The 18,266-nt window shown below is 34.6% G+C and overlaps 1 protein-coding gene and 1 long non-coding RNA gene across 5 annotated transcripts; both read right to left on the bottom strand.

The window, feature by feature from the left end:
• Positions 1-539: 539 nt before the first annotated feature.
• LOC132126303 (uncharacterized) lies at positions 540-1,323 on the bottom strand. The gene is made up of 2 exons (XR_009427374.1): positions 1,189-1,323; positions 540-967 (listed from the first exon to the last, which is right to left on the bottom strand). It is a non-coding gene; the product is annotated as an uncharacterized LOC132126303 (long non-coding RNA).
• Positions 1,324-2,143: 820 nt separating this feature from the next.
• On the bottom strand, positions 2,144-16,999 carry LOC132126302 (calponin homology domain-containing protein DDB_G0272472-like). 4 transcript variants are annotated; one of them, XM_059537486.1, is made up of 5 exons: positions 16,648-16,892; positions 5,914-6,350; positions 5,734-5,798; positions 3,196-3,312; positions 2,144-2,696 (listed from the first exon to the last, which is right to left on the bottom strand). In XM_059537486.1, the coding sequence occupies exons 1-5, from the start codon at positions 16,826-16,828 to the stop codon at positions 2,471-2,473; spliced, it is 1,026 nt and encodes a 341-aa protein (XP_059393469.1). In that variant the 5' UTR covers positions 16,829-16,892; the 3' UTR covers positions 2,144-2,470. The 4 variants fall into 4 exon arrangements, with proteins under 4 accessions (XP_059393469.1, XP_059393468.1, XP_059393470.1 ...); XM_059537485.1 differs by lacking the exon at positions 16,648-16,892 and adding an exon at positions 6,663-6,959; XM_059537487.1 differs by lacking the exons at positions 3,196-3,312; positions 16,648-16,892 and adding an exon at positions 6,663-6,958.
• Between the last annotated feature and the right edge of the window lie 1,267 nt (positions 17,000-18,266).

Below are 18,266 nucleotides of genomic sequence, written 5' to 3'. Positions count from 1 at the left end.
AGCTTTTCATTTGAAAAGGTCTCAACGTTTGGCGACAAGAAGTGACTGCTAATAAACTGAATTAGCAATTGTGTTACAGAGGATGTGGAACATGTGTTGCCTGAATGGCATGTAAAATGCTTTTGATTTTTCTGTTAATAATTTAAAGAAAATTCCATGGAAATGCTTTATCGGATCATAAAAAGGACAGTGGATCACTTCTGCCCCCTAGAGTTTGAGATAGTTAAAGTGTTTCATTTTAGATGAGATAGATTTTTTTTTTTCTTCATACACCAGAACACTCACATTGTGGTTCTTTGCTGCTTTTTTCTATTTTATTTATTTCAGCCAATGGATGAATATGCTTTATGGACAGAATTTTTTTTAGATTACATTATGACACTGTGATATGATTGAACCTTTCAGTTGAACTAATATGCTGAATTTAATAAATTGCTGCCCATGAACTGAACTCCATAATCCTAAAAAATTTTACTTTTTTTTTTCAGTAGTAAAAGTAAATGCTTAGAAAGCGAAGATATAAACAAAATTAAATAAGATTGTAAAAAACATGATCTTTTATTCATAAAACTTCACAAACAAAATTTAACCATTAAAAAAATAATAATTATTATTATAAACTGCAGTAATGTTTATACATTCTATACTACCAGCTTAAAAAATAAGACCAAGGAAATGTATGAAAATGAAATGCAATATTTTGTTTGCTTAAAAAAAGAGTAATAAATAAATTAGTACATTTTCTCATAAATATGCTAGCTAATACGAATTTAATATTAAGTAGAAGAAACAAGATAAAAAGCTTTTTTTCAAGCAGAAAAAAAAGATTAAAAATTTGTTCATTAAATAAAACATTGCATGGTCAAAATGTGAGCCATACCTCAGTTCAGATGATTCGAGAAACTCAGTTAGTTCTGCTGTGGAAAATGTACCATTGAAAGTGTTTTAAGGAGTTCAGGTAAAATTTCTGTGCAAAAAAAAAAAAAGTAAAACTTCACTTTTCTAGTGGTTGTGTTTTTAATGACACTGGATCGGACCTTTCGATTTAAACATAACTATTGTAAAAAATCATCTGCTGTCATTTTAGCCGTGAAAATATTTACCATCACGTTTCCAATTCAGTGAGCTACAGAAAACAACAGGTGCTCTTTATGATTTCATGGTGCTTGCAGAGAGATAAGAACGCACTTTTTGAAGTGTCTGTTTCTTGCGCTGGAGTCAATAAACGTCTTCCCACAGTTCTGACAGATGTGAGGTCTCTCTCCCGTGTGGATCCTGACATGTGTGTTCAGGTGACTGGACTGTCTGAAGTTTTTCCCACAAAAGTTGCAGTGGTAGGGTTTCTCTCCAGAGTGAACTCGCAGATGAATTTTCAGCAGTCCTGGCGTGTTGAATCTTTTGCGGCACACGACACACAAATACTCTCCTGTACCGCGTGGATTTCCGTGAACATCATGATGTGTCGGGTAGCTTTCAGACAGTTCCTCTTCATGCTGAACGTCCTCCAAACAAATGTCAGCCAGGTTTGTCTTGGACTCTAAGAAGTGACAAAATTAGACTTTTTATTTATCCTGTGTGTCTAAAAGACAGGTGAAACAATATCTGACAAATCCTTTTTTTTATTTTTTTATTAATCAATTAATTTTTAAGTAGACTGTTCATTAAAATGCCCTCACGTGTTTGTTGTTCTTTATCAAGTGTCACTTCTTCAAAGTCCCTGATCTTCTTTACTCTGCGAATTTCCTCATTTTCACTCTTATTCCTCTTGTTCCTTTCCTGCTGTGATTGTAATTTACTTTGAAAAAGAGAAAAGAAATATGTTACTTCGGAAAGACCAGAACTTAAAACAGATGTATTGATGATATTTATTGGGAAAAAGGCTTCTCTTTTCATTGGGTGATTCTCACAAACAAATGTCCAAATAATCTAAATGGTTAAACTTTTGTCAGTTGAAGTTCTGTGCTAAAAATGCATTGCATATTATTAAAAAAAATATGTAGCAAATACAAAATAAGTTGCTGTATGGACAACCCCCCCCCATTACAGTAATGAAGACCCCATTGTTAGAGATGAAAATTTAAAGTAAAAGTGAATGCATTTGATGCATTGCACTCACAGCTAAAAATGAAAAACACAAACACACTGCATCATTCCCATTTTATTTCAAAATTTGATTCCAAAACTTGGTCATTTATGTACTCTAAAGTAAATGTCAAGGAAGTTTTTACACTGAACACATGGAATGAATGTGAATGTGCTAGTATTTCTGTTAGAAACTGCATGCAGGTTACTTTTTTAATGGAATATTTACATTCATGCATTTGGCAGATGTTGTAAAGCACATTAAATACACTGATTTTATCATCAAGTGTATTGTCTGGGAATCGTACCAATGACCTTGGCACTAGCTAGCGACAAACATAATCTTCCAGCTGAATAACAGGAATACAATAATATTTTTGCGCATATCTCAGTTAATATTAAAAACAGCATAATGTTGAGCAGAGGAGGTGGTAGCTGGCACTGGAATGACTTGATTAATGTCTTCTTTAGTGTTGACTAAAACCTCCTGAAATGTTTGCTTTCTCCTGTAAGAGGCTGAATTGTCCCTCCACTTTTTCTGCTGCCTTCTCAGTTCTATTGGGTTCAGATCTTTAGCGGATTTCACTTTCCCCTGCGATTTTCGTCTTTGATATCTACAAAAATTAGAAATATCAGAGAGTCAGTGTTAAGCTGATTCTAAAAAGCTCAATCTAAAACTGATTTTCACATTAAGACCACATATAAGTGTGTATATTAGTTTGGTGTCTATAAGATTTTTAGAAAGTCTCTCATGCTCACAGAGTTTTAATTTAAAATAACTTTTATTTGAATATATTTTAAAATATAATTAATGTGATTCTTGTGCTGCTCTTTCTGGTAACCATGATACATTTGGATTACATTTGGAATAATAGAAAGTTTCTATGAAATAGTAAAGTGTAACATTACTAAATGGCTTTAAATTCATTTCTTAACCATTTAACGGATCCCTGCAAAATAAAGTATTAATAATAAATAAAAAAAGAAAATGAAATTTTATTGATCTCAAATGTTTAAGTGTACTTAAGTATACATCTGTTGTTACTAAGACGTAATAGAATGCATATGTACCTAACCTACAGTCAGGATTTCCTCATGTAAGCTGCAGTATACCTCTCTCTCTCCTTTTTCCTGTATGCCTCACGAAGCTCAGGATTCCTGTATACTTTCTGCTTGTGCTTTAGGGATCTAGCTTTTGCTGCAGCCTTCTTTCGCTCTTCATCTGCCAATCTAAACAACAAGAAAAATCTGGCCTTAAAATTAAACTATTGTAAGCATTTGCCTCTTTATGGAGGTGTCCCACTAGCCAACTCCATGTCACATCTACAGACTATATTAGCTAAAATCTCACTCTTTTCTGTAAGAGCTCTCTCACATGCACAGGTTAAGAAGAGAAGGTGGTTAACAGGCTACATCACTGCCTCTGACTTCCTTTGCCCTGTTAATGAGTGAGATTTCATTAATCCATCCAGGTCTTATCGTAGATGCACTGTAGGAATACTTCTTAAAACGTGTCGCTACACAATCACAATGGAAAAACATTTAGTCTTGCTGGGGAAAAAATTGCCAGATCCAAACAGGATTTTTTCCACTGGTCACTTCCTAGGCCACGAATGTCCAACTGAGAGATAAAATCAGACATGCTGGATATTGTCAGAGACTAAGCAGGGTCATTAACTCCGTAGGATGTTGAGTCACTGAGGCTATTAGTACCCACCTTCTGAGGAATGTGGAATCACACACACATCAAAATACCTGGAAACTTGCTGAAAAACTGGCTAGTGGGATGCCAGCCCCTGCATCCGCATGCTTAATACTTAAAAGGATTGTGCGGTTTAGCACAACTGCCTTTTACCCCCGGTTTCACAGACAAGGCTTAAGCCTAGTCCTAGACTAAAATGTAAATCTGAGCTGTTTTATCGAAAAGAAACTTGCACCGACTGATCTTAAAACATGTCAGTGCCTTTATTTTGTCTTAAGATGCACACCAGTAATACTTTTTTCGAAGGAATGTTTATAAAAATTACTTAAATGTCCTAATTGAACTATGGCCTAATCCTGGTTTAGGCTAAGCCCCGTCTATGACAGGGCCTTAGCTCTGACTATTAATTACAATATTGTAACTTATTGCTTAAATGAATAATAACATTCAAGATTTTTTTTTATCAATACTTTCATCCAGCAAGGAAGCATTAAACTGATCAACAGTGATGGTACATTTATAATGTTACAAAAGATTTGATTTCAAACAAAGGAATTTATTTTAATCAAATAATTGCAAATCCGCATATTAGAAAGTTTCACTGAAGACTGGAGTTATGGCTGCTGAAAATTCTAATAAATTACATTCTAAAATATATAAAAATAGAAAACAGTCATTTCAAATTGTAACACTATTTTACAACTTAAGTGTTTTGACTGCATTTTAGATAAAACTTATGGACCCCCAATTTTTGTTTAATTTATTTAATAACGTTTAGGTAAAAGTATTAATATTAATTATACTTAAACATTAAGCTCTCATTGATGTTATCCAGTGCTCAGATTCCAGTTTAAAAGTATGTTGAGATGGAGAAATGATTGAGAAATATGTGCAACAGTAAAGAAAGTCACAGACTGCAATTAGAAGCAATAATGACAGTAATATAACTAACAGTAAAGTAACATGTCTGTGGTGTACTTGATCTAGAAATGTTTTGTTGTGTCTGTGAGAATCACCCAGGATGAGCAGCACAAAACAAAAGCATCAAAAACCCTTCCATGACAGCTGACCTTTTTCCCCCTTTTTTTTTTGAGATAGTTTTTAATGTTTTTATAACAATGCAGACAGACTGAAAGAGAAACGAAATCATATTTAAAAAATGATTTTTATAATTTTATAATCGGTAATTAAATTAACAAATCATGTGTAAAAGTTTATATAACTTTGATAAATTGCCTTAATCTTTTAAACAACTAAGAATACAGTGTTCAAACTAGTGATCAGACATTTTTCAACAATCACCTTTCAGTAAATTACCTGGATTTCTGCTTCTTGTAAATAGTACTGTGTAATTTGTACATTATGTTTTGACAGACATATGAGGATGCAGTGAAATTCAAATGATGTGATTTTGAAAACAGATGAATGGTAAGGTAAAAATTATTTATTTATTAGCCAGCAAATATTCAGTGAAGAGCCCATGAGTGTGTTACGTCGATGTTTTTAGCTGTAATATTTCAACCTTTGTTTTTGCAATTGAGATAACATGCACGAGTGGTGAACAATGTTCATTATACCTAACAACAGAATGAAGTTTATTTTGTGGCTTAAATAAATCACATTACATGTTTTACCAAAAAATTTATATTCAGATGTCAAACTTATTGATTTTGAATATCAAGTTTTTTCGGGATTTTTATAACAGTTTTTAAAGTTTTTTTTATCGTCTCATGACTTTTTTTTATTCAAACCCATAAAAATAAAGACCCTGTAGTAAATAGTGAAAAAGCACTGTTTTTCCATTATTACTCTTTGGCAGATTTTGACTCAACACTTACATTTTTGACAGGCGAAGGATTTGTGTAGTCTAGCTAGTGCATGTTTGATTTCACTACAAAATGTCAACTCTGATCGGCACAGATGAAACAGTGAAGAGTATTTTTGAGTACCTGTCTCTTATCTGGGCCAGCTCCATCCGATGCTTCGTCAACATCTCTTGATTTCTAAGGGGCAGCTGTAAAACAATGACATCCACCAACTCACATTTTTGTACCAAGGTTGTTTTATAACACAATGAGAATAATAATATTTCACTTTAAGAGGCATTTTCTACATATAGACAGACTTACATTAAATGTTTGTGTCTCATGTCTGGGCGAGCCAATGTGGCTAACTTTGACTTTGTTGACGTCACTGGAAGCATTACTGGCCTCTGAATTATCGAAATCTTGTTTTGTGATGTTCTGCTGTATTTGACAGGTAGTACCTGTTTCAGTTTTAGTTTCTGGCTCATTCTTAATCCGAGCTGCTTGTTCAATAAAGTGACAATTACTCTCACTACTGTCCATCACTTGGGTTTCAGTGTCTTTGCTGGGCGTCTGATCATGATAAATGTCCACACAAGGTGATAAAGATGCTGATTCACCGCACACAGGCATGTCCACTTCATTCTCCTCGGGCTGTGTATAAACTTCTAGTTTCAACTGCATCTCTGTATCTTTCGAGTCCTCTGAAAATGTCTGGGTGCATTTCTGTCCTTGAGTCTCAGAGGAGCGAGACTGCGTTTCTATACGAATAAAAACAGTAAATAACCATAGGTAAATGTTAGGTGTGTACTGTATATATGACAAGAGTAGATTAGCAAAACCGATAGGTGTGTAAAAAAAGAACGATGCATAAAATAAATGGCGAAGTATTGTTGTTGGCATTATCTAAACCTCAATGAGTTTACATCTCAGTGAGCTGTAAACTACTTAAAGACGTGTGGCTGATTTAAAATGTTTAGGTAACACATTAAAACCTTCATTATTTGTGTTTATGAAAACCATAATATGCCAATAATAAGTATTAGAATGAGATTTAGGGTGTACTGACTAACCAGAGTCCATCTGAACTCCTGTCTGCTGCAGTCTTCTCTTGAGCAGCTCAATCTCCAGTCTGGAGCGACAAATATCCTCATTATACTCTGAAAATACGTCTTCCACAGCCTTAAATATCTCCTGCGCAGCTAATGTTAATCTCTCTGTCAGAAAAACACTTAAAACCTGCAGTTTAGACATTGTGCGTTGATGAAATGTCACTGAAGAGTCTATCCACCTCTTACTTCCACATCCATAACGTTTCATCTTTTGTTTTGTCTGCGCTCATCCTGCTGTAGCTCGTTAACAATCAGTGCCACCTGCTGGTCTGGATGTGCATCTCTGCTTTTGTACACACACACACACACACACACACACACACAGACTTTACTGTTTTCTACATAAAATCAGCTATCTTTAGTAAGACCATGACAAAAGATTTAAATTATAGTTACATAAATGGTTGAAATCAAACTTTGATGCTTGTTTATCTCATGATAAAATTTTGAGACGTTAGCCTTGATTTCACAGAAAGGGTCACATATACAGGTGCTGGTCATATAATTAGAATATCATCAAAAAGTTGATTTCACTAATTCCATTCAAAACTGAAACTTGTATATTATTAAAAATGAAAAGTATGAGCATGTACAGCACTCGATACTTAGTTGGGGCTCCTTTTGCCTGAATTACTGCAGCAATGTGGCGTGGCATGGAGTTGATCATTCTGTGGCACTGCTCAGGTGTTATGAGAGCCCAGGTTGATCTGATAGTGGCCTTCAGCTCTTTTGCATTCTTAGGTCTGGCATATCACATCTTCCTCTTACCAATACCCCATAGATTTTCTATGGGGTTAAGGTCAGGCGAGTTTGCTGGCCAATTAAGAACAGGGATACCATGGTCCTTAAACCAGGAACTGGAAGTCCTGTTGGAATGAAATAAGCATCTCCATAAAGTTGGTCAGCTGCAGGAAGCATGAAGTGCTCTAAAACTTCCTGGTATATGGCTGTGTTGACCTTGGACCTCAGAAAACACAGTGGACCAACACCAGCAGATGACATGGCACCGCAAACCATCACTGACTGTGGAAATTTTACACTAAACCTCAAGCAACGTTGATTTTGCACCTCTCCTCTCTTCTTTCAGACTCTGGGACCCTGATATCCAAAGGAAATGCAAAATTTACTTTCATCAGAGAACATAACTGTGGACCACTCAACAGCAGTCCAGTCCTTTTTGAAGCGAGACGCTTCTGATGCTGTCTGTTGTTCATGAGTGAGTTTACACAAAGAATGCGACAGCTGAAACCCATGTCTTGCATATGTCTGTGCGTATTGGTTCTTGAAGCACTGACTCCAGCTGCAGTCCACTCTTTGTGAATTTCCCCCACATTTTTGAATGGGTTTTGTTTCACAATCCTCTCCAGGGTGCGGTTATTCCTATTCCTTGTACTCTTTTTTTTCTAGCACATCTTTTCCCTCCCTTCGCCTCTCTATTAATGTGCCTTTACTCAGAGCTCTGTGAACAGCCAGCCTCTTTTGCAATGACCTGTTGTGTCTTGCCCTCCTTGTACAAGGTGCCAATGGCCGTCTTTTGGACAACTGTCAAGTCAGCAGTCTTCCCCATGATTGCGTAGCCTACAGAACTAGACTGAGAGACCATTTAAAGGCTTTGCAGGTGTTTTGAGTTAATTAGTTGATTAGAGTCTGGCACCAGGTGTCTTCAATATTGAACCTTTTCACAATATTCTAATTTTCTGAGATACTGAATGTGGGCTTTTACTTAGTTGTCAGTTATAATCATAAAAATTAAAAGAAATAAACATTTGAAATATATCAATCTGTGTGTAATGAATGAATATAATATACAAATTTCACTTTTTGAATGGAATTAGTGAAATCAACTTTTTGATGATTTTCTAATTATGACCAGCACCTGTAGCAAAACAATTCTGATACTAACAAAATGCATAATTATTTATATATATTATCAGTTACTAATGGCAAATTACCAGTGTTTAATTAATAAATTTATTACAGTTTTGCCACACAAAAATAAATAAAATAAAAATATCTTACTGTTGAATATTTCGATTTACCAGGCAGAATTAATATTTCCAGAGGGCTGTAAAATAATGTTTTCCTTTAATGACTGTTCATCTATGTTAAAAAGCCCTTTTGGTGCATTACAAGCTATAATTGGATAACACAGTGACCAGACCATGCCCTTTTGATCCAAGAATTTAAGATTTTAGGAAATAATATCTGCCACATAATCTCTCTCTCTCTCTCTCTCCTCAGCAAACCAATTAACATCCTTTGACTTCAAAATAACATCTCACATCATTTTATTCTTTCTTTGCTTTCTGTTACCATGGAAACATGAATCTAATTGCTTCTCTTATAACACATTTATGGTAGTTGTTGAAAAATAGTAACCTAAACACGTTGAAACTATAATGACTGTGATAAAAAGGGGTTGTCTTATTTCTCCTATAAATTATTTACCATCAATCTAAAGTATCATTATCATTAGTTTGTGTTACTGTACTGAATGCAATGGTAAAATGTTATTAATTTTAACAAGGGCCAATATACTTTGATGGCAACCAAATCAACTGAGCACAACCAATGCATGTTATTTCCGACAGACATATTTTATAAAACATAAATTAAATGAACATTTCAATTACTTTTACTTAAATTACACCACACTAGAGAAAGGGGTAGAAATAGATGAATAAATATAATTTTTTTATTATTGTCCGCTTTATTATTGCCATATTCTTTTAAAAGCTGGACACCATTCCAATAAAATTCACAAGCTCCCAGCCCACTGTCCCAGCCCCGTTTTCATAATGCTTGCTTCATGTTAAATTAACCTTTTTAGTTATGATTAGTTCAATTTCAAATTAAAATTTCCTGATAATTTACTCACCCCCTTGTCATCCAAGATAATCAGGGTATCTTCCGTACATTCCAAATCCGTTTTCAATTTAAAAAACAGAAAACGAAAGACTCAAGGGGATTCAAGTGAGAGAACATGAATTCAATAACGAGAAATTGAAAAATGTCTCGTTTATTCGTTATTCCATTAAGTTTAACAAACGGAAAATGAGTTTTTGGCTCGATTTCTCATTTTGTCGTTTGGGGTTTACAAATAGGTTTATAGCTTCAATATTTAATTCGCACTTGTGGGCGGCGCTGAAACGCTGCTTTCATCTGATTGGTTGAATCGCTCCACCTTCAACTCAGTCTTTCATTCTTTCAGAATAAGAGTCTTATAGGAGTAATGTCTGAGACCACCACTCACTGTTAATTAGCATACTATTTGAAACAGATGTGGCTGGGCACATAATTCGTGCTGCTCTGACTTGCAAGTGACCCCTTTAAATTATTTCTAGGTTATAGTATTGTATGAATATTGTCACACTGTAAATACAGTGCAAATAGTTCTGTCTGTTGACAGCTAGCAGGAGTGTGGTGGGGTGCGAGGTCTGTTTTGACCAATGGATGGAGACCTCAAGGCAGTGGCCTAAATGCTGATCTAAAGATTTTGTCTTTATGGATTACAGTTTACATTGTACTTACTGAAGTACACCTCTGCATGAAGAAACCCAACTGTACAAATTCATTTATAGATTTAAAACCCAGTCCTGAACCGGGAGAACCATGTTCTGCAGAGTTCAGCTCCAACACACTTGCTTGGACATTGCTACTGATCCTGAAGACCTTGCTTAGCTTAGGTGTGTTTATTTGGGGTAGCTAAACTTTGCAGGGCACTGGCCATCCAGGAGGAGGACTGAGAGTCCTGACATTAGCTCTTTACATTCAGTGCATGTGATTTATCAACACCGAGTACATCTTAAAATGTACAGCTCATGAAAAATAAAAGTTCCAGATGGACAAACATTAAATGCATAAACCAGTGTGAAAAAAAATATATCTTAAAATAAATTTGGAGGTAGGTTGAAAAAGCCAGAATGGGAAGTTTTAAGTACAGCTTGAAGTGTGAAGTTTATTCTTGTACACAGATATGGCGTATTAATGGTAGTACTTATGAAATTAATGTAATTTAAACTTACGTAAATAGAAATCCTGTCTCCCCCTCTAGTGGACATTAAGTGTAAGACCTTCATTGCTCAGATAATGAAAGTCACTAGGATTTTTTGAGAAGGAAAAAGTCTGACCAGTTACAGCAACGAGTCAGACGAGTCTGAAGATCTGAGCTGAATTTGGTGAAACGTTAAAGTTTTAGTCGTTTTCAATTACTCTCATAATAAATAATAATAATTATGTTCAAATATATGTTGGCTTTCTCAAGGCCAACAAAGAAGATTAAAAAAGAAACATCATTCAATTTTGTATGTAATAAAACTAATAATTCTAATTTACTTAATAAATTTAACTATATTAATTTCCACAATTAATTATTAATGTCACACACACCTACCTAGTGCCTTTTGACTTAAAAGACGAGAGTGGTAAATGTTACAGACATATTATCATGGAACTGTTCAGTCTATTATAGATTTTTATTTCCACTTCACTTTTATCCAAGGAGACAGAACTATTTGCACTGTATTTACAGTGGGACAATATTCATACAATACTATAACCTAGAAATAATTTAAAGGGGTAACTTGCAAGTCACAGCAACAAGAATTATGTGTCCAGCTACATCTGACTCAAATATTATGTTAATTAACAGTGAGCGTTGGTTTCACACATTACTCCTATAAGACTCTTATTCTGCCTGAAAGAATGAAGAGACCGAGCTGAAGGCGGAGCGATTCGACCAATCAGATGAAAGGAGCGTTTCAGCTCAGCCCACAAGTGCGAATGAAATACTGAAGCCATAAACCGTTTTTTAAACCCCGAACAACAAAATGAGAAATCAAGTCAAAAACTAATTTTCCGTTTGTTAAACTAGATGGAATAACGAATAAACGAGCCATTTTTCCATTTCTCGTTATTGAATTCATGTTCTCTCACTTGAATCCTCTTGAGTCTTTTGTTTTTTTTGTTTTTGTAATTGAAAACGGATTTGGAATGGACGGAAGATACCCTGATTCAAGATGTTTACATCTTTCTTTCTTCAGTCGAAAATAAATTATGGTTTTTGATGAAAACAATTCTGGATTATTCTCCTTATAGTGTACTTCAACGGCTAGCAAACGGTTGAAAGTCAAGATTACAGTTTCAGTGCAGCTTCAAAGGGCTCTACATGATACCAGACGAGGAATAAGGGTTTTATTTAGTGAAACGATCTGTCATTTTCTAAAAAAATTAAATAAATTAATTATATGCTTTATAAACAGAAATGTCTGCCTTGCACTGCTCTGCGATGCGTGTCCATGACTTCACATAATACGTTATTACATTGAAAAGGTCACCCTTGATGTAGGCGGAAGTACTGACTCTGTTTACAAGTCAAACGTGCAAAGACTAAGTCAAATGTCGTTTCTTTTAAAAATTTGAATATGTGTCATTGAACATACAACAACTTTTGAACAGTCCTCTTTCTCCACATTTGTAAACACTGTCGGTACTGCCGCCTACATCAAGCGTCCTAAGCGACTTCATAGGCCTTATGTAGAGAGATCTTCATGAGGAATCTTTGTTACTGTTTCTTTACAGTCCTCAGTAAGGAAGTTCTTGTGATACCTTAGGATTCATTAGGAAGCAACTAAATTGTTCACAACATCCATGCAAGTGACATCAGACCTTCGTTTTTTACATAAACTTTCACTGGATGAGGACTTTGATAATTTAGTGAGATGTGCTTGGAAGAAGATTAAAGCGTCTTTGCTTAAATGTGTTGCATTCTGTACTTTTTGGCAACCAATAAACTAGTGGCAATCAGGCGCTGCTTCTCTAAGGATCCAGTTTCCTTCTATAGAGCTTCAAAAGTGGATTGAAGTTCTTTTAGAAGTGGACCATCAAAATCTATTCACCGTCTAGCTTTTTCCAGACCACTAGCTTCTAAAGTTGCTTGTTAATGTGGAGTACAACAATGGATGAAGTCTGTTACAACGTCCAACTTTTCTGCATCAGCCAGATTTTTTTCTCTCATCTGTAACACTGCCATCCGTTTTGCAGATTTAGTTCCAGCTGTACAATTTAGAGCCAAAATTTGTATGTGGAGCGCCGGTAAGAAATTTTGTCTTGTTTCTTTTTTCCCTCTTTTGCGATGCATCTCTTTCACGAATTTGTCTTTTCTTCTCGTCTCCCATCCTCTCTCGCTCTTCTCTTTTCTTTATCCTATCATACTCTCGTTTCTTCATCCTCTCTTCTTCTGTTAAGACTTTCGTTTTTTTAGGTGGCTGAGGGTTATCATCAGCTTTACAATGATGTTGTAACTTCTTATTGGTTCTGAATCTTCTCTGTCTCTCACGATTATTATTCTTATCGATTTCTACAGAAGTAGCAGTCCTCTTTCTTCTATACTCTCTTTCAGCTTCAAAAGCCCTGAACTCAACAAATTTTTCAGGGTTTTTTTCCAGACGTTCCCTCCAGGCCTGACTATATCTTGCATTGTCGGGTTTCTGCTTGCCAGATTTTGACACTTCATCCTGACAGACAGTCGGTTCACTTTTCTTAATTTTACAGTCAGAGTCACAGGGCAGGATTTTCAAAGACATTCTGAAATAAAATGATATATTATATATAGGAATTATATAATATATATTACATCATATCACAGACAATTTGAACGAACACAGGGATTCATGTCAAGATCATACATTACATAACAATCCATCTACTGCTAAAATTATGAGAAGAAAAAGAATAGAATTATTCATCAAAATCAAGAATGTTGGAAACAGAACCTGAATGCGTAGTTTTTAATGGGATTGACATTTATTCTCTTTAGCATGCAGTGTAAAGCACTTCACTCAGTTTCCTGCCCATTCAGTTACAGAGAGTGAAGAACAAATTTATCAGGGTTTCTGCAGGATTTTTAAGCTCAAATTTAAGACTTTTCTAAACCTTTTTTTAAGAACTGAACACATAAAATTAATATCATAAGATCGCGGTAGGGCAATGTCTATAGTACCATATAATGTACCATAAAATACCATAAAATGACATCATTTACAGTTGAGATACAAGTTTTCACAAAAACAAAGTTTTATAAAACGTTACATTTCAGCCTTTAAAGTAAAATAGTATTAATTAATATATTACTTGAAACAATTGTTATCAATAAATTATTATATCAATTAAATAACAAATTAGGGGTGTGCAATATTGATTTAAAAAATTCCAAAATACTCAAAATATTATTGTGCTGATATCTTAAGGACTATCGTGGACAACCGACTGCTGAATTTTTTGATATTCTTCATATTCTGTGTGATCAGTTCACAGCAGTAACATTTTAATGCAGCTCAGAGGGACATGGAATACATTAACCTGCAGTTACAAATGCATGAATATTATTTTTATATTTTAAACATAAAATATTGAAAACTAATGTTTGAAATTATTAAAAAAATTAAAAGATACCTTAAATGTGAAATTAAAACTGCCAGTAGTGGCAGTAAGTTACTGTTAGTAAGTGAGTCATTATGATTGAACCGAATCATTGTGGCTGTGTTTGAAATTAATATATATATATATATATATATATATATATATATATTTTTTTTTTTTTATGCATTTAGCAGACGCTTTTATCCAAAGCGACTTACAGTGCATTCAGGCTATCAATTTTAACCTATCATGTGTTCCCGGGGAATCGAACCCCCAACCTTGCGCTTGATAACGCATTGCTCTACCAACTGAGATATATATATACATATATCTATCTATATGTATATATATATATATATATATATATATATATAGATATTATCGCAGGCCATACATATTGCACACCATATGTTTAAATTTTTATAATGCATTGTCTTCTTATCGATCCACCGGTTCACATTTTAAGCTCTGCGTGTTTGCTGGGTAAATACATTACGTCGATTATCGCATTGTTCTGAACTCTGAACAAAACAACAGTTGTATTAAAGCAAGTGGAGCATTTGGTAGAAATATAACTTTCCTTGGTAACAGCAGAACACAAAGCAGCGCAGCACTTGACTTTAAATGTGCAGCGCTCATGATTATTCAATGAGATCAAAACGTTAGCCTTCTGAATTTTAATCGTCACATTCAGCAATATCACAATTCTAGTCTTTCAGTCCCCAAATTTAAAGACCGCTTGAAATCATAATTAATACATTCTTGTACAATTTAAGACTATTTAAGGACTTAAATTTGATATAACTAAATTTAAGACTTAAGACCCCGCGGGAACCCTGTTTATAAATAACATGCGATATGTGTTAGATACGTTATTATGTCTGACAGACAACATATTGAAGCCACTCAGGCCTGCATGTTCTCTTTCTTTTCAGAAAGCGATGACTAGGCATATGCCGGTATCAAATTTTCGGGCTGAATTTTCTGCAGTTTAGCGCCATCTGCTGTCAGAGAGTGAATGTGCTTTCATTATTTTTAGACTCAAGTATTCAGTGATGAGATTGATGCCCGTGAGAGTGTTATGTTGATGTTTTAAGTTCTAATATTCCAACCAGCAGCCAGTCTAAGCTTTTGACAGACATGAAATCATACATGAACTATGTTTGAATTTTGGATACAGAATTATAAAAAGTGCCATAGACATGTGAAATGAGTGATGCATAGTTAATTACGCTTATTTTACGGAATTAAGTCTATTTACAAAAATACATTCACTTGCTTAAATACAAATAAAAGAAAAAAAATGTTACTTAGAGACTGACATGCTGTCAAAAATGCCACATTAGGCTGATGTCTAATTTTATTTAATTTTATTTTTATCAGGAAAGGAGTGGTTTTGATGCACAAAGTAGTATCTTATAACAAAAATATTTTATTTAAACCAATGAAGATGCACATCCTGTTGTAAATAATGGTGAAAATCACTTTTTTTATGTTTTTTTTTTTTTACTGTTGTTCCATTATTAATCCTTAGCAGAATTTGTCTTAACTACAAAATGTCAACTCAGATAGGCACAGATGAAACAGTAAAAAATTTATTCAAGTACCTCTCTCTTATCTGGGCCAGCTCCCTCCGATGCTGCGACAAAATCTCTTGATTTCTGAGGGGCAGCTGTAAAACAATGACATCTCACATTTATGGATAAAAGTGTCTTAAAATACAACAAAAATAGTAGTACTTCACTTTAAGAGACATTTATTTTGCACTTATAGACAGACTTACATTAAATGTTTGTGTCTCATGTCTGGGTGAGCCTATGTGGCTAACTTTGACTTTGTTGATGTCAGTGGAAACATCACTGACGCCTGAATCATCTGAGCCATGATTTGTGATGTTATGCTGAATTTGACAGGTGATGTATGTTTCTGGCTCATTCTTAATCCGAGCTGCTTGTTCAATAAAGTGACAATTATTCTCACTACTGTCCATCACTTGGGTTTCAGTGTCTTTGCTGGGCGTCTGATCATGATAAATTTCCACACATGGTGATAAAGATGCTGATTCACCGCACACAGACATGTCCTCTTCATTCTCCTCCTCCTTTGTACAAATATCTAGGATCATATGCATTGCTGTATCTTTCAAGTCATGGTCAGATTTCCATTCCTCTGAAAATGTCTGGTTGTATTTCTGTCCTTGAGTCTCAGAGGCGCAAAGCTGCGTTACTACATGAATAAACATAATAAATAAACAAACACTCAGTTCTTAAAGATTATAAGTGGAAGATTTCAGGTATGGCAAACGTAAATTAGTCAAACTGATACGTGAATAACAAAGAACGCTACATTTACAATAAAAAAATGGCAAAGTGTTCTTCATTGGCTCTTTTGGCATGATCTAAACATCTCAATAATCTAATATTAAGGGCTGGGGTAAAATCATTTAAGTCTTAATTATTTGTGTTTATGAAAACCATAATATGCCAATAATAAGTATTAGAATGAGATTTAGGGTGTACTGACTAACCAGACTCCATCTGAACTCCTGTCTGCTGCAGTCTCCTCTTGAGCAGCTCAATCTCCAGTCTGGAGCGACAAATCTCCTCATTATACTCTGAAAATACGTCTTCCACAGCCTTAAATATCTCCTGCGCAGCTAATGTTAATCTTTCTGTGAGAAAAAGACTTAAAACCTGCAGTTTAGACATTGTGCGTTGATGAAATGCCACTGAAGAGTCTATCCACCTCTTACTTCAACATTGTCTGCGTTGATTCTGCTGTAGCTTGTTGATAATGAGCGCCACCTGCTGGTCTGGATGTGCGCTGAACATATGGTCACTGTTCATCTGCCCTTCGGTCCAATACAAACTATAAATCAAAATCTTCTTTTAACACACTGGACAAATCCTTACCTGGACATATAATTTTGATTCAAGAGTTCAAGGTTTGAGGAACAAATATATACACCTCATAATCTCTCTCTCTCTCTCTCCCCTCAATTCACAGCCTTCACCTTTAAAACAACTCCCTTTTTCTTCCTCTCCCTGTCGCTTTCTGTTATCACGGAAACATGAATGTAATAGAATATCTATTAGTACATTTATGTTTTTTTGTTGTTGTTTTTTTAAACATATTTAGGAAGTATAATGGCTGTAATAAAAAGGATTTTCTTAATCTTCTTTATATATGATTTAGCATGAATCTACTGTACAAAATTTCCACCAAAATACCATAATCACAGTTGTGTGGGCCTACTGTACTATTTGTTTATTAAGGGCCATTAGATTTAGATGACAACCAAATCAAGTGAGCTATTCTTTCAACCGTCTTTAGAAGCACGTTTATAAAACCTTTTTTAAAAATCACATAAAAGGAGTTCAAATTTTAGAAATTGCCTTAGATACTCTAAAATATTGACACTTGAATAGCAAGAGTTTATGCCATGTTAGGGGAGAGAAATGGTACAATTCCACATGCACTGAAACACACAGGGGTTCCTGGAGTGTGTGTGCAGTTGAGAGCAGGTTTATAGTGCAGTGGATGGTGAAGAATAAGTCATTGTTTGACAGGGCCAGCTGTCCACTCCACTCTTCCTCACGACAGGCCTTGCCTAGCCACCTGCCTACTATTCTCCAACTATGGTCACAAACTCTCTCTTCAGACCACCTCAGATTAGTACCAAACACATTACTGTACTGATAATTGCCATTTTGTATTATTCTTTAAAAAAAAAAAGTAGTCAGTTGGTCTTGAATAATTCTCAAAGAACTATATATAATGACTTAAAGAATACTATCGTTCAAAAATGTAATGTCAATAAAGTTTATTTTTTATATATTTTATTTATACTTTTATTCATATTTTATATTTTTGAAACAATTGAATACTTTTATTAAGCCAGGGTGCATTCAAATGATCAAAAGTGAAGTGACAGTACAGACATGTATAATGTTAAGAACAATTTCAGTCTTAAATTTGACACAGTTTCACAAATTGTCCCTTGAGAACCAAATCAGCTTTTTAGAATGATTTCTGAAGGATGATGTGACACTGAAGCCTGGAGTAATGGCTACTGAAAAATCATGTTTGTGAAGTAAGCAAGTAAATAAATAAATAAACAGATATTTTGAATAGTAATAATACTTT

The sequence above is a fragment of the Carassius carassius genome, chromosome 44 (assembly GCF_963082965.1).
Source record: "Carassius carassius chromosome 44, fCarCar2.1, whole genome shotgun sequence".
Lineage (NCBI taxonomy): Eukaryota > Metazoa > Chordata > Actinopteri > Cypriniformes > Cyprinidae > Carassius > Carassius carassius.
Note: the sequence above shows the minus strand (reverse complement) of the source record. Positions and strands in the feature narration are given on the sequence as shown.